Source organism: Schistocerca nitens, chromosome 2 (genome assembly GCF_023898315.1).
Source record: "Schistocerca nitens isolate TAMUIC-IGC-003100 chromosome 2, iqSchNite1.1, whole genome shotgun sequence".
Classification (NCBI taxonomy): domain Eukaryota; kingdom Metazoa; phylum Arthropoda; class Insecta; order Orthoptera; family Acrididae; genus Schistocerca; species Schistocerca nitens.
Window position 1 is genome coordinate 254,550,537 of NC_064615.1, and position 23,283 is coordinate 254,573,819.

At 46.2% G+C, this 23,283-nt stretch overlaps 1 protein-coding gene across 1 annotated transcript in view; it reads right to left on the reverse strand.

Annotated features, from left to right (window-relative positions):
- Window positions 1-23,283, reverse strand: part of LOC126234961 (probable G-protein coupled receptor 158) — a 375,069-nt gene that overhangs the window by 300,266 nt on the left and 51,520 nt on the right. The window contains exon 3 of the mRNA XM_049943700.1: window positions 13,580-13,737. Within this exon, the coding sequence (XP_049799657.1) occupies window positions 13,580-13,737 (158 nt within the window). The remainder of the gene's footprint in view (window positions 1-13,579; window positions 13,738-23,283) is intronic.

Sequence of the window (23,283 nt, forward strand, 5' to 3'; positions counted from 1 at the left end):
TTCTCCGACGAAGATGACATCTTTCAGCAGTATAATATAAAATTTTTGAATACATTCGCAGTCAGTTCAGCGTCGTGGATCGGCGCAGCCTGCTCCATGGAAGTCCACCTGCCGTTCTGGAGACTGAAGATGATCCTTAAGGATTGAAACCGGTCACTCCGATTAAAAGAAACATGCGATCAAGGCTGTTTCTTAATTATCGTAATAATATGCCGTGTCTTGGAGCCAGAACCGTGCTACAGTACTTTTGAGGAGCCTTATAGGGAACTGATTGTGATGTCTCGGCGACATAATTGGCTCATCTGGCTCGCTATTGGGCGCCATCACTGCGTACGCAAATCAGCGGCCGTTATTTAAGCGAATTACATGAGCTGTGAGTAGACGTATAATTCCACGTACCTCCACAAACCTACCAACAGAATCAGTGATGTATTTCGTTCTAAAGACGGACAAACACGGTATGCTTTGGCTCGTCAGTGTATGTTTGATGTTAATAGCATTGTATGGGTGCACCTAGTAGTTCCTTCTCTTTTTCGGTTGTTTGAGCTTTAAATACTGATAATGTGAAGACATCGAAAAAGACATGATTGTCGGAAGGACAGACTCAACATACAGAAAAGTCAAAACAACCTTTGGTGACATTAAAAAAAGCAACGGTGGTAACATTAAGAGTGCAACGGGAATTCCACTGTTAAATGCAGAGGAGAGAGCAGATAGGCGGAAAGAATACATTGAAAGCCTCTATGAGGGTGAAGATTTGTCTGATGTGATAGAAGAAGAAACAGGAGTCGATTTAGAAGAGATAGGGGACCCAGTATTAGAATCGGAATTTAAAAGAGCTTTGGAGGACTTTCGGTCAAATAAGGCAAAAGGGATAGATAACATTCTATCAGAATTTCTAAAATCATTGGGGAAAGTGGCAACAAAACGACTGTTCACGTTGCTGTGTAGAATATATGAGTCTGGCGACATACCATCTACATCTACATCTATACTCCGCGAGCCACCTTACGGTGTGTGGCGGAGGGTACTTATTGTACCACTATCTGATCCCCCCTTCCCTGTTCCATTCACGAATTGTGCGTGGGAAGAACGACTGCTTGTAAGTCTCCGTATTTGCTCTAATTTCTCGGATCTTTTCGTTGTGATCATTACGCGAGATATATGTGGGCGGTAGTAATATGTTGCCCATCTCTTCCCGGAATGTGCTCTCTCGTAATTTCGATAATAAACCTCTCCGTATTGCGTAACGCCTTTCTTGAAGTGTCCGCCACTGGAGCTTGTTCAGCATCTCCGTAACGCTCTCGCGCTGACTAAATGTCCCCATGACGAATCGCGCTGCTTTTCGCTGGATCATGTCTATCTCTTCTATTAATCCAACCTGGTAAGGGTCCCATACTGATGAGCAATACTCAAGAATCGGACGAACAAGCGTTTTGTAAGCTACTTCTTTCGTCGATGAGTCACATTTTCTTAGAATTCTTCCTATGAATCTCAACCTGGCGCCTGCTTTTCCCACTGTTTGTTTTATGTGATCATTCCACTTCAGATCGCTCCGGATAGTAACTCCTAAGTATTTTACGGTCGTTACCGCTTCCAATGATTTACCACCTATGGCATAATCGTACTGGAATGGATTTCTGCCCCTATGTATGCGCATTATATTACATTTATCTACGTTTAGGGAAAGCTGTCAGCTGTCGCACCATTCATTAATCCTCTGCAGGTCTTCCTGGAGTACGTACGAGTCTTCTGATGTTGCTACTTTCTTGTAGACAACCGTGTCATCTGCAAATAGCCTCACGGAGCTACCGATGTTGTCAACTAAGTCATTTATGTATATTGTAAACAATAAAGGTCCTATCACGCTTCCTTGCGGTACTCCCGAAATTACCTCTACATCTGCAGATTTTGAACCGTTAAGAATGACATGTTGTGTTCTTTCTTCTAGGAAATCCTGAATCCATCTGACTTTCGGAAAAGCATCATCCACACAATTCCGAAGACGGCAAGAGCTGACAAGTGCGAGAATTATGGCACAATCAGCTTAACAGCTCATGCATCGAAGCAGCTTACAAGAATAATATACAGAAGAATGGAAAAGAAAATTGAGAATGCGCTAGGTGACGATTAGTTTGGCTTTAGGAAAAGTAAAGGGACGAGAGAGGCAATTCTGACGTTACGGCTAATAATGGAAGCAAGGCTATAGAAAAATCAAGACACTTTCATAGGATTTGTCGACCGGGAAAAAGCGTTCGACAATATAAAATGGTGCAAGCTGTTCGAAATTCTGAAAAAAGTAGGGGTAAGCTATAGGGAAAGAAGGGTCATATACAATATGCACAACAACCAAGAGGGCAAAAACTGTAGAGGAAGAAGAGATTGGAATACTTCCGGCAAATAATTGAGGACGTAAGTTGCAAGTGCTACTCTGAGATGAAGAGGTTAGCACAGGAAAGGAATTCGTGGCGGGCCGCATCAAACCAGTCAGTAGACTGACGACAAAAAAAAAAGTCACAATAACTTCCTCTTCAAAAGAGCTCGTAATTGCAACTTAGCCAGAAACTGGATTTGTGCTGTCTAGTTTGTAGTAACACAGGTCGCGTCGCGTATCCTATCGCCCCAGTGGGAACGAGAGTGTCGCACCGATAAGCGTCGCGTCGTGCGAACTTAGACTGACGTAAAAAAATCGCAACGCCAAAAAATAATTACTGTAGAGTAATGGAATATAGGGAATACATTTGTCTAATGCCCACATATGCTCGATCGGGAACACATCTGGAGACTGATCAGGCCAAGGCAACATGTCGACACACTGTGGAGCGTATTGGGTTCCAACAGCGGTATTTGGGCGAGCTTTATCCTGTAGTCCTGTAGTAAAACACCCTCTGGAGTGTTGTTCATGAATGGGAGCACAAGAGGTCGAATTACCAGCTTTATTTACGAATTGACAGTCAGGGTGCATAGGATAACCGCGAGAGTGTTGCTGCTGTCATACGAAATCGCACCCCAGACCATAACTCCAGGTGTACGTCAATGTGTCCAGTACGCAGACAGGTCAGATGCAGGCCTTCAGCTGGTCTCCTTCTAAACGGTACACGGCCAGCACTGGCACCGAGGTAGAACCAGAATTTCCATCAGAAAACACAACAGATCACCAGCCCGGCCTCCAATGAACTCTAGCTTGAGACCACTGCAGTCGCAAATTGTGGCGATTTTGGGTCAGTGTAAGCCGTGTTGCGGCTCGCGTTGGTGCTGTTGGTAGGTTGGCATTGTGTAATAGGGATAGTGGCGTCTAATTTTCTTCTCGTGTTTACTGGCTCCACTACATTTGCTAGCGTGGTCTGTTCACGAGTGGCAGCAACAGCGGTTATCCAGTATGGTGGTACTATCTATGGAGGGACGTCAAGTGTTTTCCGGATCGGTGTCTGTCGAGGAGTTGGGACGGAGCAGGAGTGAGGTCCAGCAGCGCTAGGACATGCGGGTCCGCTGGCGACAAGCAGGCATTGCCGGATCGAGGGGCTGTACTTGTGAGGGCCACAACCTCTTTGTCCACTGGGCCCAGGACGTTTGAGTTGAGTGAACATTAACCCAGTAGTGAAACCTCATCTATATTGAGATCACGCCGTTTGAAACTTCCTGGAAGATTAAAACTGTGTGCCCGACCGAGACTCGAACTCGGGTTCTTTGCCTTTGGTGGGCAAGTGCTCTACCATCTGAGCTACCGAAGCACGACTCACGCCCGGTACTCACAGCTTTACTTCTGCCAGTATCTCGTCTCCTACCTTCCAAACTTTACAGAAGTTCTCCTGCGAAACTTGCAGAACTAGCACTCCTGAAAGAGAGGATACTCTAGATACAAGTAGAGCACTTGCCCGCGAAAGGCAAAGGTCCCGAGTTCGAGTCTCGGTCGGGCACACAGTTTTAATCTGCCAGGAAGTTTCATATCAGCGCACACTCCGCTGCAGAGTGAAAATCTCATTCTGGAAACATCCCCCAAGCTGTGGCTAAGCCATGTCTCCGCAGTATCCTTTCTTTCAGGAGTGCTAGTTCTGCAAGTTTCGCAGGAGAACTTCTGTAAAGTTTGGAAGGTAGGAGACGAGATACTGGCAGAAGTAAAGCTGTGAGGGCCGGGTGTGAGTCGTGCTTCGGTAGCTCAGATGGTAGAGCACTTGCCCGCGAAAGGCAAAGGTCCCGAGTTCGAGTCTCGGTCGGGCACACAGTTTTAATCTGCCAGGAAGTTTCATATCAGCGCACACTCCGCTGCAGAGTGAAAATCTCATTCTGGATCACGCCGTTTGTTTGCGCGTTGCTGCTCGCAGGGTCACTGAGATAAAGAGCAACGAGTGGAGTGTTTGGAGTCGGCGAAATTAATTAGCCTCCGCTTCTTATTATTAATCATTGAATTCCTTGTGTTATTATTGGTGAAGTTCAACCAGCGGTATTTTTCTGCCTAGTGGCCGCTAACGCCCCAGTTACCTGAACGGGTAGGTTAGCGTATTTTCGTGGCAGTGTACCTTTCGTCGCCTTGCCGTTGCTGTCCGGTAAGGCATGTAGTTCGACAACCTCCTTGAATGTGATTCGGATATTTGTTTCTTTTGGACTACTCTGGTCGTAGTGGTTCCATCTGCTTCTGGATGTTCTAAGCACCAGATTCAGAAGACGCAGTGCTGTCCGCCGGTTCCGCCTTGCCTGAGTTATTCCATCGTTGTGTTGGTTACCAGACGTTAGGTAGATTTTGCAAGAGTGTTGGTCTGCTTTTAAACTGTCACTAGTTTGAGTTGCCATCCGGTTAAGTGAATACAACTCCTGGCGACTTTCCCAGATCGATCCTTGGAGCACTGTCTGAGGCCCTCTTCTCTCTTGATTTGGTCAGATTGTGATGATTGTTTTTTTTTTAATATTTTAATTTTGTATTATTACTGTTTGGGCCTTCAGCCGACAAAGAGTTTGAATTTCTTGTTAATAAGGCCTTCTGCTGCGAGTGTAACCTGTCTTACGAAATTTTAATTAGACAAAATATCTTAACACTGAAATGATGATGATTGTTCTTTAAATATCTCTCAAAGAAGTTTAATTGCTTCTCAAAAATTTGCTATCTAGGTCTTCAGCCATCCAAATGTTTTCTGAGTTATTACTGTTGGGGCCATCAGTCGACAAATAACTTGAATTACTTGTCAATGAGGCCTTCAGCCATGAATGCAATTGGTCTTCAGAATTTTTAATTACGTATTGTCTCTAAATAGTGAAATTTTGATGATTGTCCTTTTTTAAATATTTTAGTATCTCTTGGAGAAGTTCAAATGGTTCTTAAGAATTTGCTATCCAAGCCTTCAGCCGTCAAATTGTTTTTTGTTATTACTATTGGGGCCTTCAGCCAGCAAATAATTTGAATTACTGGTCAATAACGCTTTCAGCAGTGAATGCAACTTGCTTAAGTATTTTTTTAATAAGAGATGGTGTCTTAACATTCAAATTTCATAATTGTTCCTTATTGTCAACTTTATTTGCAATTACTTCCAAATAACGTGCACGTGATTTAAAGAAAAAACTGAGCAACAAACGGTAACTGATTACGGCCCTGTGCACACCGAATACTGCCTTTCCCTAAGTACCACGTCTCAGTGGAATCTACTACGTCACAGTGCGTCTGGCTCGGAGCTGTCCTTGACGTAACAGATTTTTAACTGTTCGTTGTGTCCCTGTGATGCCAAATGCTGCTCGGATTGCTGCTGCAGATGCAGTGCTGTGAGCCATAGCCATACACCAAGCAAGATGGTCTTCCCTCTTCGCAGTACCTTGTGGCCATCCAAAGCCGAGTCTTCTTGTGAACGTACAGTCCCGTGCCCACCGCTGCCAGCAATCATGTACAGTGGCTACATTCCCGTCAAGTGTTTCTGCACAGTTTCACAGACGGAGCACCCAGCTTCTCGTAACCCTGTTACGCGACCTCGTTCGAACTCAGTGAGGTGTTGATAATGATGACTTTGTCGCCTTATAGGCATCTTGACTGACGTCAGTTCATCACGTCCATTCTCAAAGGTAACTAACAAATGGTTCTAATGGCTCTGAGCGCTATGGGACTTAACTTCTAAGGTCATCAGTCCCCTAGAACTTAGAACTAATTAAACCTAACTAACCTAAGGACATCACACACATCCATGCCCGAGGCAGGATTCTAACCTGCGACAGTAGCGGTCGCGCGGTTCCAGACTGTAGCGCCTAGAACCGCTCGGCCACCCCGGCCGGCGGTAACTAACACTAAGGATCGTTATAGCGTGTATTTAAAACAAATATACCAACATCACCCACACGCTGCTGGGGTGAAATACACTACTGGCCATTAAAATTTCTACACCACGAAGATGTGCTACAGACGCGAAATTTAACCGTCAGGAAGAAGATTCTGTGATATGCAAATAATTAGCTTTTCCGAGCATTCACACAAGGTTAGCTCTGGTGGCGACACCTACAACGTGCTGACATGAGGAAAGTTTCCAACCTATTTCTCATACACAAACAGCAGTTGACCGGAGTTGCCTGGTGAAACGTTGTTGTGATGCCTCATGTAAGGACGAGAAATGCGTATCATCACGTTTCCGACTATGATAAATGTCGGATTGTAGGGTATCGCGATTGCGGTTTATCGTGTCGCGACATTATGTTCGCGTTCGTCGAGATCCAATGACTGTTAGCAGAATATGGAATCGGTGGGTTCAGGAGGGTAATACGGAACGCCGTGCTGGATCCCAACGGCCTCATATCACTAGTAGTCGAGATGGCAGTCATGTTATCCGCATAGCTGTAACGGATCGTGCAGCCACGTCTCGATCCCTGAGTCAACAGATGTGGACGTTTGCAAGAAAACAACCATCTGCACGAACAGTTCGACGACGTTTGCAGCAGTATGGACTATCAGCTCGGAGACCATGGCTGTGGTTACCCTTGACGCTGCATCACAGACAGGAGCGCCTGCGGTGGTGCACTCAACAACGAACCTGCGTGCACGAATGGCAAAACGTAATTTTTTCGGATGAATCCAGGTTCTGTTTACAGCATCATGAAGGTCGCATCCGTGTTTGGCGACATCGCGGTGAACGCACATTGGAAGCGTGTATTCGTCATCGCCATAGTGGCGTATCACCTGACGTGATGGTATGGGGTGCCATTGGTTACACGTCTCGGTCACCTCTTGTTCGCATTGACGGCACTTTGAACAGTGGACGTTACATTTCAGATGAGTTTCGACCAATGGCTCTACCCTTCATTCGATCTCTGCGAAACCCTACATTTCAGTAGGATAATGCACGACTGCATGTTACAAGTCCTGTAAGGGCCTTTCTGGATACAGAAAATGTTCGACTGCTTCCCTGGCCAGCACATTCTCCAGGTCTCTCACCAATTCCAAACGTCTGATCAATGGTGGCCGAGCAACTGGCTCGTCACAATACGCTAGCCACTACTCTTGATGAATTGTGGAATCGTGTTGAAGCTGCGTGGGCAGCTGCACCTGTACACGCCATCCGAGCTCTGTTTGACTCAATACCCAGGCGTATCAAGGCCGTTATTACGGCCCGAGATGGTTGTTCTGGGTTCTGATTTCTCAGGATCTATTCACCCAAATTGTCTGAAAATGTAGTTCTAGTATAATACATGAGTAGACAGCACCTTTCAGATGTAGAAACCCATACACAAACTTTCGCTTACGTCGTAAAACTCCTTCTTGTTGTTGTGATTCTTTTGCCGTCGGTGCACAACGAATCGTACCAGAGCGAGAACTGCACCTTACAGTTACACGCTGCGTTAATGCAGAGTATGATGCGATACCGCGTGGCCCATTTTCGCTGAGAACGCCACCGGGCACCTTTCAAATGGAGCCGGGTCCCAGCAGAATGCGGGTCGCGGTACAAAGGCAGAAAAGTGCTGAACAGCGAACAGCGGCCGGCCGAGATGTATCCACTGTGCCGTGGACACCGCAGACGGCTTCTGCGGACAATGGCCGCCACTCTCCCGGATTACAACCGCGGCGCGCGACCCGGACCCACAATGCCGCGCGGCGTGGTGCCACGTCACAGCTCCCGCCTTCCCCTCCGCTGGAACTCGCGGCCGCAGCGGCCCTCCAGAAATAACCCCCTCCCCTCTCCCAGGTTTCTGCACGATGTACCCTCTGCGATGATGCCCGTGCTCAGGTGCTACAGCGATCCTGCGCCTTCTGCAGAGGGTATGCTACCGTTCGCTCTATTGTCCGAGAGCAAGAAGGATACTGAACTCGTGGTCGCCGGCCGGAGTGGCCGAGCGGTTCTAGGCGCTACAGTCTGGAACCGCGCGACCGCTACGGTCGCAGGTTCGAATCCTGCCTCGGGCATGGATGTGTGTGATGTCTTTAGGTTAGTTAGGTTTAAGTAGTTCTAAATTCTAGGGGACTGATGACCTCAGAAGTTAAGTCCCATAGTGCTCAGAGCCATTTGAACCATTTGAACTCGTGGTCACGCTCACAGCAACATCACTATAACGGAAGGACGCTCCACGAATGCACATGAAAGTATTACCCTCGGAGCTAACACTCTCATGGGCTCTAATGCATTTCGGAGACAGTGGAAATTGTTATATAACTCTTGAATATTAGCATGTTTTACTTTTCCGCAGATACAAGTAAGTTGCGTGTTGATCGGGCAGTGACATTTTTTGTGTGAGAAAAGTATTATATTTGCATATGAACGACGTTAGTTTCATGTCCTCTAGTCGAGTAGCTGCTTTGTTTTCGGTCAACCTGAAGGTCTACTGGATGTGTGACAAAGTTTTAACTGCCGATCCATTGTAAAATCAGTGAAAAACAGTCTAGATCGCGATGGTTATTTTATTAAAATGACGAGTTTCGGTCTAGTCTTGGGCTATCTGCAGAAAAGCACCATTAGCTGATGTTGATGATGTCTAGAACAGTCAGTAGACCTCAGTGGCTGAAACCGCTCAAGTGTCGCTGGAACAATTTCAGTGACTGAGAGCGATGTGCTCACCACATGCCCCTCCATATCTGCATCCAGTGACGCCTATGAGCTGAGGATGACACGGCGGTCAGTTTGTACCATTGGGCCTACATGGCCTTTTCGGGCGGAGATTAGTTTTTTTAAGTAATATGACAGAAAATATATAGAAAATGAAACATAATAATTTGTTATGTTACAGGTCCAATTGAAGGACTTGGGAGTTACAGCTACACGGCATGCTTCCACCTGGTGCAGCAGTTACAGGGAGCATCCAATGTTGACGCTTACATGATATCTTAAATACGGTACCAAAGTGTAAGGAATGAATCTATATCATCAGATTTAACATTACTTTGTATTTAACATGAAAGAAGAAAACTTATTTCTTATGTGTCTATAGAGGGCTACCTACTTACAGTGATTGCAGGCAATTCTATTGGCACAACACCTATCCTGGGGCAAATGAGTAGCGTGATAATAGTAGGGCAAGGGCGGCATGAGGACAATTTGTAGTGTGGGTTGCCTACATCAGGGGCAAGCATGTTCTCAGAGGCCAATCTATTGTTCTATTTTCATTGACATGTTATGAACCCCTTGGTATAATCCTTCGTTTTAATTGACAGGTCCTTAACCTATTGTTCCCTCATCCCTTCCCCCCCCCCCCCCTTCCTCCCTTCCAACCCCTCAGGAAACCTCCAACTCCCCCCCCCCCTCCCCCTCGCTGAAACAACTACACTTTCAGACCTGAGTTATTCAAGTAGAATCCTCTCACTCTATCAATTTGATTGACTGCTTAATTAAGCTGATCAATTAATTAACGCCTCACCCTCTGGTAAGCCCCTCAACCCTGCCCTCCCCTTTACCCCTCCCCTGCCTGGAAATTGGAGGCTCTGTGGTGAAGAAGAAGGCTCTCAAGACAGAAAATTCAATCACAATGCAGAGGGTATATTCTTTACTTATAAAAAATTAAGTTTTCAGGGGTTGGATTTCTCTTCGTCATCACTCTCTGTTGTTTGGGAAGATGCAGGTCTTGTAAAGAAGTAACTAAATTGATAGCTTTTTTTTATTCCGATCAAATGGTTCAAATGGCTCTGAGCACTATGGGACTTAACAGCTATGGTCATCAGTCCCCTAGAACTTAGAACTACTTAAACCTAACTAACCTAAGGACATCACACAACAGCCAGGCATCACGAGGCAGAGAAAATCCCTGACCCCGCCGGGAATCGAACCCGGGAACCCGGGCGTGGGAAGCGAGAACGCTACCGCACGACCACGAGCTGCGGCCTATTCCGATCGCGCAAGGAATACTGTCATGCAACACCCATCGTGTGTAATTACGCTGTTAAAAATCGTTCCATCGAAAAGCATGCGCCGTCCACTGGACCACACAAGTTGCCACCTGTGCAGGCTGGCCGGAGTCGGGGTGCACGGGCGAAAGCCTGAGAGGCGGCTACGACATGCACAACTGTCCGCTAGGGGTCCGTGACTGACAGACCGTATGTCATGCTAAAACCCAAACGAAGTATCCGAGAAATTCCCGTCGAAATACGTGCCATTGCTGGGCCTGGACGCTCCGTCGGTCGTGATCGGATCGAACCGCAAACAAAGCAGCATTTACCCGGTAAACCCCTTTGGAATTCCGACGGACGCGAGACACCTTCCTTTCAAGCCAAATTCCTGACTGAGAATGGATTCCGCCATGGGCTCTAAGCTGCCATCTATTCTGGAGAGAAAGGATCTCACGACAATAAATTCAGTTATATAGCATAGGATATACACTCCTGGAAATGGAAATAAGAACACCGTGAATTCATTGTCCCAGGAAGGGGAAACTTTATTGACACATTCCTGGGGTCAGATACATCACATGATCACACTGACAGAACCACAGGCACATAGACACTGGCAACAGAGCATGCACAATGTCGGCACTAGTACAGTGTATATCCACCTTTCGCAGCAATGCAGGCTGCTATTCTCCCATGGAGACGATTGTAGAGATGCTGGATGTAGTCCTGTGGAACGGCTTGCCATGCCATTTCCACCTGGCGCCTCAGTTGGACCAGCGTTCGTGCTGGACGTGCAGACCGCGTGAGACGACGCTTCATCCAGTCCCAAACATGCTCAATGGGGGACAGATCCGGAGATGTTGCTGGCCAGGGTAGTTGACTTACACCTTCTAGAGCACGTTGGGTGGCACGGGATACATGCGGACGTGCATTGTCCTTTTGGAACAGCAAGTTCCCTTGCCGGTCTAGGAATGGTAGATGGTTCAAATGGCTCTGAGCACTATGGGACTCAACTGCTGTGGTCATAAGTCCCCTAGAACTTAGAACTACTTAAACTTAACTAACCTAAGGACAGCACACAACACCCAGCCATCACGAGGCAGAGAAAATCCCTGACCCCGCCGGGAATCGAACCCGGGAAGCCGTGCGTGGGAAGCGAGAACGCTACCGCACGACCACGAGATGCGGGCAGGAATGGTAGAACGATGGGTTCGATGACGGTTTGGATGTACCGTGCACTATTCAGTGTCCCCTCGACGATCACCAGTGGTGTACGGCCAGTGTAGGAGATCGCTCCCCACACCATGATGCCGGGTGTTGGCCCTGTGTGCCTCGGTCGTATGCAGTCCTGATTGTGGCGCTCACCTGCACGGCGCCAAACACGCATACGACCATCATTGGCACCAAGGCAGAAGCGACTCTCATCGCTGAAGACGACACGTCTCCATTCGTCCCTCCATTCACGCCTGTCGCGACACCACTGGAGGCGGGCTGCACGATGTTGGGGCGTGAGCGGAAGACGGCCTAACGGTGTGCGGGACCGTAGCCCAGCTTCATGGAGACGGTTGCGAATGGTCCTCGCCGATACCCCAGGAGCAACAGTGTCCCTAATTTGCTGGGAAGTGGCGGTGCGGTCCCCTACGGCACTGCGTAGGATCCTACGGTCTTGGCGTGCATCCGTGCGTCGCTGCGGTCTGGTCCCAGGTCGACGGGCACGTGCACCTTCCGCCGGCCACTGGCGACAACATCGATGTACTGTGGAGACCTCACGCCCCACGTGTTGAGCAATTCGGCGGTACGTCCACCCGGCCTCCCGCATGCCCACTATACGCCCTCGCTCAAAGTCCGTCAACTGCACATACGGTTCACGTCCACGCTGTCGCGGCATGCTACCAGTGTTAAAGACTGCGATGGAGCTCCGTATGCCACGGCAAACTGGCTGACACTGACGGCGGCGGTGTACAAATGCTGCGCAGCTAGCGCCATTCGACGGCCAACACCGCGGGTCCTGGTGTGTCCGCTGTGCCGTGCGTGTGATCATTGCTTGTACAGCCCTCTCTCAGTGTCCGGAGCAAGTATGGTGGGTCTGACACACCGGTGTCAATGTGTTCTTTTTTCCATTTCCAGGAGTGTAGTTTACTTATAAAATTCAATTTGAAGGGGCTGGATCTCACTTTTACTTGTTGGGAAAACCTCACATCCGGCAACTACGTGTCCTAATCATGTAATTACATGGCGGCAGATTCGAGGTGTCGTCTTATTGGAAAATTTTCCTTTGTGCACTCACCTTGACATGCGGGATCGACTGAGCTAGCGCATAGTGCTACCACCAGAGGACGTTCCACCCTCCCTATCCTCGCCCCCTCGCTCACTCTGTGCTGGAGCTGAAGGATCTCATGACACGAAATTCAAATGAAAGTCAATAATATATTGATACCAACTCCTTATTTAATCACTCTGCGGGGGATGGGGTTTCCCCATTTATGTAGACATCATGACTGCACTCCTCCCCCTCCCACCCCCTCCATCCCCCCACCCCTACCTTGCTCCCCATAAAGCAATAACTGTAATCACAAGGGAATGGAATGAAGAGCGACATAGCAGCTACAGTTGGGGTCTCTCGCGTTTGTGTGCACCGCCATGAAAGCCAAAATAGCCCAAAATCCTAATTACAGAACACGTTACTAAATACCACCGATCACGGACCAGGTATCGAACTCTCTTGGGCTCGCGGCCCGTGACTGAGTGGCAAACATTAACGTTGCATAATTATGTAAGTACGCCACTTTCCCAACTGTAGCTTTCATTTTAGTATATCAACCTCCTCGTACTTGTATGTTAGTAGTCCCTCCTCTTTTTCTCAGTTGGTTGAACCTGAAGAAGTATTAAGCTTCAAAACTGGTCGTTGAAAAAATTAAGTAAATTACTGGCAGTTGAAGCGGATTTTTATTCTACAAATATCTTCAGGTACCATATTTCTTAAGTACTAGCATTCACTCGGTAACGGTGGAAGTTAGGTGGAATTTTCGTTTAACTCACACCAAGCCTCCTAAGTCCTAATGGATCATGATGCTCCACCCCCACATTATTTTTCGTGTCATGTAGTGCTATGACGTGTCGCCATTGTCTTCAGGGTGAAGGGAGGGATTGCACGCTACAAGGCAGATATGCCTGTCTAGTTCAGATGTTCATGAAAGTACTGAGTAATACTGCTTTTGATACCCTGGCTAGAGCAGATCCGAGTAGCCGTGTGACGCCCGCTCCTTGAGCCGAGATAATGTTTGAGCCCGGCTCGGGACTGACCTGAGCAGTGTGAGGTTGTTGGCGGCATGCAGCAGCGCCTCCTCCAGCTCCGCGCGCCGGAAGTTCCAGGAGGCGACCGCCGCCCCCGCGCCAGCCGCCACAGCGTCGCCCGCACCCACACACCAGCACGTGTAGTTGTCCGCCGACGCGCGTTCGCACTGCAACAACATACATCACTATCATGTGCTGCATCTGTGGGGGTGTATTTGGAAGCGAAACCCACCTTGCTCTCCGTCTCTAGTCATATCGTTCGTGATATCTTAATTCAAGATTAAGTAAATGAGTGGGAATGTGTTATCTGCACAACAGTTACAAATACGACAACAAGTCTACAATGTCTGTATTTTCCAGTGTTTGTATAGTACTATGCAATGTCTTTCAGACATGCGTGTGTAGCACTATATAGATCCTGAAAAAGAAACAGCAAATTTGTATTGCATGCCAAGACAGGTCAAAACCATGACAGTAACATATTCTCTCCCTGTGCGGGAATACACACAACGAGTGCGAGCACTAATGGACGTATACGCTATGAGAAGTGGAGATTTCGATTGCCTGGGGAGGTGTACAGGGATAGCTAGAGAGGTTAAGGCGACTGTTGGCATTAAGCACTAAATCTGGGTTCAAGTCCCGATCCAGTAGAGATTTCATGAGTCACTAATAAACTATACAGCAGATGTCTAATCATAATCACAGGATTGGCAGTTTATGAATGCATTTATTCCACCTCAAACGGCTTAGATAATCAGCAGTAACTGTTCCTTCAGAAGGACTCCGCATAGTGCTATACAGACGCCGAAAAGTACCACATTACAAACTTGTATTACTTGCCAAAAGAAGCGAAAACGATGATGGTGACATACTCTCTCCCTGTGTGGGAATACACATAATGAATGCGTGCACTAAGGGACGTAAGCGCTGTGACGTATGGGAAGCTTCAGAGATATGAAGGTCAACTTTTTTTTTTTTTTTTAAAGGGATGCTATGGCTCAAATGGTTCAAATGGCTCTCTGAGCACTATGGGACTTAACAGCTGTGGTCATCAGTCCCCTAGAACTTAGAACTACGTAAACCTAACTAACCTAAGGACATCACACACATCCATGCCCGAGGCAGGATTCGAACCTGCGACCGTAGCAGTCGCGCGTAAGGGATGCTATGATTTGGTACTTATTTTCCGATAGCGGCTATCAAGACGAATCCAATGATGTGTAACAGTAAGGTCTTTGAACGGCAACGAAAGTCAAAAAGGTGGCATGAACGTCCATTTACAGAAGGTGTTCGAAGTGATGACTACGGGTATCAATGCAATGCTTCAATCTTCTTATCATGGATTGAATGGTATTCCTTATCACATCGAAACTTATCGAAGCACGTGCTCTCACAATTCTCTCTCGTATATTTTCAGGTGTAGTTGGAACATCTTTATAAACAATGTCATTTACGAATCCCCATAAGAAAAAATCCAGCCGCGTGTACTTTCTACTATTATGATTTCCTTAGACGAAATGGGGGCCTATAATTCTGTCCTCCAGAATCCCATACCATACATTCCCCGACCACGGTTTTTGGTGCGCAACTTGCCGCAACCAACAGGGATTTTCAGTTGCCCAATAATGTATGTTACGGAAATTAACATTACCATGGTTCGTGAATGTAGCCTCATCAGTAGATAAAATCAAATTAATAAACGTGTCATCCCTCTGAATCTGAATTTGAGCCCATCGGCATTCAATACGATTCATACAATCCGTACCAGTTAATTCTTGGTGGAGACTGATATGGTAAGGATGATATTTATGGCGATGCAGAACACGAACAACACTACTCTGGCTCATGCCAGATTCCTTTGCGATTAGACGCGAACTAACCCAAGGATCTCGAACCACAGTGGCAAGAGTACCAATTTCCGTTTCCTCGTTAGTAACTTTCCTTTGCCGGATATGTTTCCCGTGCGCCAAAGATCTAGTTGTTTTCAATTTATGATACACATATTTAAATGTACGACGTGTAGGGTGAGTACATTAAGGATATCTTTCAGCATGTAAGTCTCTAGCTCTCGCTGAATTCCGTTGGCATTCTCCATAAATGAGAAGCATATCGACTTATTCTTCGAAGGAATACATCATTCACATTCTCTTGATTCGACGATACTAGTCTTACCGTTACTATTGGTATTGTATTGCTAAACCGTCGAATGGTGTTTACATGTCAATGGCACGTTAGATAGATATGCCGTATTCAGCGAATATTTACTATTTGCAAGATATATGAGAGAGAATTGTCAGAGCATGTGCTTCGATAAATGCCGATGTGATAAGGAGTACCACTCAATTCATGATAAGAAGATTGCCGCACTGCAGTGATACCAATGGTTATCACTTCGAACACCTTCTGTAAATGGACGTTCATGCTACCTTTTTGACCTTCGTTGACCTTCAAAGACCTTACTGTTACACATCACTGGATTCGTCTCGATAGCCGTTATCAGAAAATGAGTACCAAACTATAACATCCCATTTAAAAAAGAACAAAGTTGACCTTCTTATCTTTGAAGCGACCCCACCTCGCAACAAAAACCAACGTCATATTATGCTCCCCGTTGTCCCATGCAACTTCTGTCCCACAAGCTTTTCAGCTCCTATCATACTTTCGGAGTTATTCTATGTGGCAATATTTAGTGACTCACCTTCTTTATTGTACTGTCAAGGATAGAACTCTGTAATAAACGGGCAGTTCCTTGCGAGACCGACAGAAATTCGATTCGATCCAAACGAATTTCCGCAAGGAACTTAAAAAGTGAGTGAGTAACGATCAGAGAGTGTACTTCCGGGTATATATTTACGTTTGTGACACTTTAAAAAACGAAATTACTGACTGATTACCAAACACTCATTGTCCAGAACACCAGAGGTGAATGGAAATCATGGTGTCATGACAGTAAGCAGAAATGTTTATTTTACTTGAAGCATAAGATCAGGTCAGCTGTTACGTGAGCACAGTTTTGTTTTCTTGGTATAGTTGTCCTACCATGTACAGAGGCTTATGTAAGCCAGTGCCGGCCACAGCATGCCAAACAGCATGGGAGCCAGATGCACGGGCGGTATGCCGTTCAAGTCTCGGCCTATTTCGCCATTTTTCGCCCATTCTCGGAAGTACTCGGTAGTGCGTCACGTTACATGTAGTTCTGCGGTGTGGCATTTAGCGATCGGTACAGCTCTCTTCAGTTTAGCAGAAGCATGATATCAGCGCTGTTTAACCTTCACTATTTGTTTGTTGTATGAAGGCCATTCACAGGTCCAGTGGCTGTTCTCACAAAAGGGAGGCAGTCAAGAGATCTGTCATCACATGCTTTTAGAAATAATTGGGAATAGCAAAAGAGAGGGATGAGAATTCTCAACTTCTGTTTTGCAGTCGCATAATCAATGAGTAATGCAGATTAGCTATGAAATGACATTACAGCACCATAAAGAAGGAATTTAAAGATTTAGTTTACAATTTAAGAGAAAAATGACAATGATCGACAAATGGGATTCATTATTCTATACATCAAGAAGCACTTTGTGCTAAATTTTCGGGCTTGAGCACGTGAAGAAATTGGTGCTACGAATAGCAAAATGTCTGAAGTCGCACACATTATTTCGCTGTCAGTTGCAATAGTTTTTGATGGAACTGCGTGAGAATATGGAGACTTTCTGTATTACTGCAAAGTACGTTGGTTAAGTCATGGGGCATGCCTGGAAAGACCTTTAAATAAAAATTCAGTTATTGTTAAATTTATGGAGGACTGCAGTAACGAAAATTAGATCACCCAGAATAGACTGGAGACTTGCATTTTAACTGAATTTGACTGCAGACTGCCCATAGTAAGATAATGCAATCTGACAAACAGCTTATTTCTGATTTGATGGGGATGTATTTATACAGAAAACTGCACTGTAGAAGTAACAATTATGACCAAATACAGCCCATTTCTCTGAGTGCACCGGTGTTGAAGAAAACGCGAGATTTGAAGAATTCACTGTTGCCTTGACAGAATTGCAATAATAGTTTCTAAATGTTTTGAGGACACTGCGAATCTTATATCTATTTTGGAGCTGTTTTCGAGAACGTTTGCCATTTCAGTTGAAATCCCCTGTGCATATGCAGATGTAACTAACTGATCTGCAGTGTTATTCCTGTTTTAAAGACAAATACTTTTACGTTAAACCCGTCGAGGATGTCTGTACTGTATTTCTCAGATAGACGTTGGACGTCTCCCTAATGAGGATGTAAAAGTGCTACAGTTTTCTGATCAACAAAAGAGTGTGAAAGAGGGTTTTTGATTATGAAACTAAATAAGTCACAATTGTGTGGCATCCTCATTGCGAAAATCTGTGAAACTGTCTGTGTATGTCCATACGCCGAAAAATTTTACCAGATAAAATTACATTATGCCTTAAGTGCTCCAAAAATAAATAATACGGAAAATTTGTTTCGTTTGTGGTCTTTGTTGTTGAGAAATGATGTGAAACCAAGTTGTATGCAGTGTAACTGCAATGCCATCTAAATATGACGTGTTTGCGGGTTCCCCTCCACCCCTTCCTCCTCCCACTCAGTGTGGCGTTGTGGTGGGGGGAAAGTGTACAGCTGGGTTGGGCGCAGTGGCAGGCGAGTCAGGGCACTGCTCAAGAGCCAAAATCTTGGCCACCCCGGCTGTAAACTTTCAATCATTATCAGTTAATAACTCTTTTATTTCGTTTACAACAGTTGTTACAGTAGAAAAATACACAGGAAACAGCACATGTACACCATTGCACAATTCGCGTGTTTACTCTGTAATTAAATTGACTTCACTTTACGTCTATGGTCACACAATATTTGCAATATGACGCCCGTTTCGGTCTATAATGACATTCTTTAGATCTACACCAGAATATAACAAGAACATAAATACACTAGCAGATTGTCGACAGCTTAAAACAATAAAATAGTCCATAGTGAAAAGTACTACTGACATACATGCGCTTTAAGTACGACGGGGCATACCTGTCTTATAAAGACATGTCCCCGAGCGGTCCAAAGCGCTGCAGTCATGGACTGTGCGGCTCGCCCCTCCGGAGGTTCGAGTCCTCCCTCGGGCATGTGTGCGTGTGTTTGTCCTTAGGATAATTTAGGTCAAGTAGTGTGCAAGGTTAGGGACTGATGACCTTAGCACACACATTTGAACTTTTGAAAACATGCCCTAATGTACTGGAGCCATAGTGGCATCGTCAAATGTTAAACACAAAATCAGCACCAGCATCGACAAATATATATAAATAATAGCATATGCAAGAGTCGTCATGTCAGCAGCGCTATTGTCCAAAACAAACTGCCATACAGCAGCCACAATTTTTGTGGTGACTGTACGGCAGTTTGTTTTGGACAGGATGAGTTAGAACGTCGACTTCACGCCAGACGCTAGGACCCCACATCATTACTTTCTCTCGTTTCGGCTCTTCAAGAAGACTGGGTTGCCATTCCTCCACAGCCATTGTAACACCTTTTTTGAAAGTGTCTCCAGCAAAGTTCAAGACGACATAATGGCGAAAGGGGGAGACAATCTACACTCCTGGAAATGGAAAAAAGAACACATTGACACCGGTGTGTCAGACCCACCATACTTGCTCCGGACACTGCGAGAGGGCTGTACAAGCAATGATCACACGCACGGCACAGCGGACACACCAGGAACCGCGGTGTTGGCCGTCGAATGGCGCTAGCTGCGCAGCATTTGTGCACCTCCGCCGTCAGTGTCAGCCAGTTTGCCGTGGCATACGAAGCTCCATCGCAGTCTTTAACACTGGTAGCATGCCGCGACAGCGTGGACGTGAACCGTATGTGCAGTTGACGGACTTTGAGCGAGGGCGTATAGTGGGCATGCGGGAGGCCGGGTGGACGTACCGCCGAATTGCTCAACACGTGGGGCGTGAGGTCTCCACAGTACATCGATGTTGTCGCCAGTGGTCGGCGGAAGGTGCACGTGCCCGTCGACCTGGGACCGGACCGCAGCAACGCACGGATGCACGCCAAGACCGTAGGATCCTACGCAGTGCCGTAGGGGACCGCACCGCCACTTCCCAGCAAATTAGGGACACTGTTGCTCCTGGGGTATCGGCGAGGACCATTCGCAACCGTCTCCATGAAGCTGGGCTACGGTCCCGCACACCGTTAGGCCGTCTTCCGCTCACGCCCCAACATCATGCAGCCCGCCTCCAGTGGTGTCGCGACAGGCGTGAATGGAGGGACGAATGGAGACGTGCCGTCTTCAGCGATGAGAGTCGCTTCTGCCTTGGTGCCAATGATGGTCGTATGCGTGTTTGGCGCCGTGCAGGTGAGCGCCACAATCAGGACTGCATACGACCGAGGCACACAGGGCCAACACCCGGCATCATGGTGTGGGGAGCGATCTCCTACACTGGCCGTACACCACTGGTGATCGTCGAGGGGAGACTGAATAGTGCACGGTACATCCAAACCGTCATCGAACCCATCGTTCTACCATTCCTAGACCGGCAAGGGAACTTGCTGTTCCAACAGCACAATGCACGTCCGCATGTATCCCGTGCCACCCAACGTGCTCTAGAAGGTGTAAGTCAACTACCCTGGCCAGCAAGATCTCCGGATCTGTCCCCCATTGAGCATGTTTGGGACTGGATGAAGCGTCGTCTCACGCGGTCTGCACGTCCAGCACGAACGCTGGTCCAACTGAGGCGCCAGGTGGAAATGGCATGGCAAGCCGTTCCACAGGACTACATCCAGCATCTCTACGATCGTCTCCATGGGAGAATAGCAGCCTGCATTGCTGCGAAAGGTGGATATACACTGTACTAGTGCCGACATTGTGCATGCTCTGTTGCCTGTGTCTATGTGCCTGTGGTTCTGTCAGTGTGATCATGTGATGTATCTGACCCCAGGAATGTGTCAATAAAGTTTCCCCTTCCTGGGACAATGAATTCACGGTGTTCTTATTTCAATTTCCAGAAGTGTATATAAATGTCCACTAATAGATGTCACAATAGTTTTGGTGAGCTAGTGTATACATTCCGTGAAACAGACTCGTTCCACCCCTTTCCGATAAAAGAAAAATATTTCTAATGATCTACAGAACATGTAATTAACTAAAATGTAATTAATAAGAACTGAACAACTGTTGAAGCAGTGCTTTTTCAGCTCGTGTAATAAAATACTTTTTGATTGATAAAAACCGACGAGAAACTTCTGATAACAGGTCAAATAATGTGTACCACCGGTCGTTACACACCTGGGATTCATGCCTTTTCGACTGCGCTCTACACGGTGTCATCCATTGTCGCTTCAGAACGCCAGAACATTTTCGTTGGCCTGTATCTATTTGCGCCCGTTTCTCTCTAGAGGATTTTCGAACTACTGTGCCAGCTTAATTCTGTGCGTCCGTGTGTGAATTTCCGATGCAGCGGGAGACCGGAGCACTGAAATGGAGAGCCATTTGGGAGCGTCAATAGCGGCGCTAACTGCACCAGCCGGCAGCTGGCCGCCGGCGCGCATGCGCAGTGTCCAGTGGGTGGTAGGGGCTCCGAAATGCTGTCTGCTCGGCCGAAATAGGCTTAGTTAGGTGGCACATGTGCGCGCGATCGCAGAAGTGTAGTTGAGATTCACTGGAGGACAGTTCTTTGTCACCTACATGAACGGACAAATAAAAGGTTTTGTTAATTTAGAGCAACCCAAGTATAATTTCAGTGTGAGAACTTGCCTTGTTCACTGTCACTCTTGAACGCCAGCTGCAGCTATTGTCTGTCAGCGGTAACTTTGTAAGCGGCACAGCAGAAAATACACCGTGTTCCAGGAAATATGTCAACTACTATATACTTATAAGTTGTTGTTGAAAGTTGTTACCAAAAAACCCCAAAAAAGTTCTTCGTGAGTTTGTATCCAGTTTGCACATGATAATCTAATAAACGGTTGGACGTAAATGGTATCCATATTGTTTCAGAAATGATGGTCAATAATCAGGTATAGGACGGGAATGATGATTCGGAACAAAAATGTCAAGTAAACATGGGTTCCAAAACGCGTACTGTAACAGCTATGAGCAATTCTTGATCTTAGATACTGTGTAACAAATCTCTTCTACTGCAAGCTCTTTGCTTTCCATATTTTTGGGAGTGGTGGTATGCACCAAAAAAAGAAAAAAATGTCCAGTAAACATATGCTCTAAAATGCATACCTCAAAAGTTATGAGCACTTGTTCATTAGGAGAGTTGTGTTTCAAAGGAGAGAGGATGAATTGTGTTTTAAAGTAGAGAAGATCAACAAGCGCTTTTTCATTAGAAGAGTTGTGTTCCGAAGTACAGAAGATGAACAGGTGCTTTATAAACAATTTCAATTACGAATCCCCACAAGAAAAAATCCAGAGGCGTCACGTCTGGCGAACGAGCCGGCCACGACACATCTCCTCCGCGTCACATCCAACGATTTACCAATTGTCTCTGCAACTCATTTCTAGCCATCAGCGAAAAATGTGCCGGACACCCATCCTGTTGATACCACATTCTGTTCCTTGTTCCTAAAAGTATTTCTTCCAATTACAGACCTAATGTTTCTTGCAGGAATGTGATGTACTTCCTACCATTAAGATTTGCTTCAATGAACTAGTGGCCTATAATTCTGTCTTCCAGAATCCCACACCATACATTCACCGACCACTGTTTTTGGTGTGCAACTTGCGGCAACAGGGATTTTCAGCTGCCCAATAATGTGTGGTATGCAAATTCACATTTCCTTGGTTCGTGAATTTAGCCTCGTCAGTAAATAAAATCAAATTAATAAATGGGTCATCCCTCTGAATCTAAAGTTGAGCCCATTGGTAGAATTCAATGCGACGTATACAATCCGTACCTGTTAATTCTTGGTGGAGACTGATATAGTAAGGATGATATTTATGGCGATGCCCAACACGAACAACGCTACGGCTCATGCCAGATTCCCTTGCTATTTGACGCGAACTAAGAAGAGGATCTCGAACGACGGAGGCAAGACTACCAATTCCCTTTTCCTCGTTAGTAACTTTCCTTTGCCGGATATGTTTCCGATGCGCTAAAGATCCAGTTGTTCTCAATTTATCAAACCCGTATTTAAATTATAAGACTCTAGCTCTCAATGAATTTCGTTAGCATTCTCCGTAAGTGAGAAGCATATCGATTTGTTCTTAGAAGGAATAGATCATTCACATTCTCTTGATTCGGCGGTACTAGTCTTACCGTTCCTATTAGTGTTGTATTCCGAAACCGTCGTATGGTGTTTACGTCAATGGCACGTTAGACAGAGAATTGCCAGAGCACGAGCTTCGATAACTGCCGAAGTTATTAGGAATACCACTCAATCCGTGATAAGGAGATTGCAGCACAGCATTACTCCAACAGTAATCACTTCGAACACCTTCTGTAAATAGACGTTCATGCCACATTTGTGACCTTCGTTGACCTTCAACGACCTTACTGTTACACATCATTGGATTCATCTCGATTCATCTCGATAGCCGCTATCAGAAAGTAAGAACCAAAGTATAGCACCCTTAAAAAAAAATAAAAAGAAGAAGTTGACCCTCATATCTCTGACGCGATTCTACCTAGCAACAAAAACCAACGTTATATTATGGCCCCCGTTGTCCCATGCAACATTTGTCCCACAAACTTTTCAGCCCC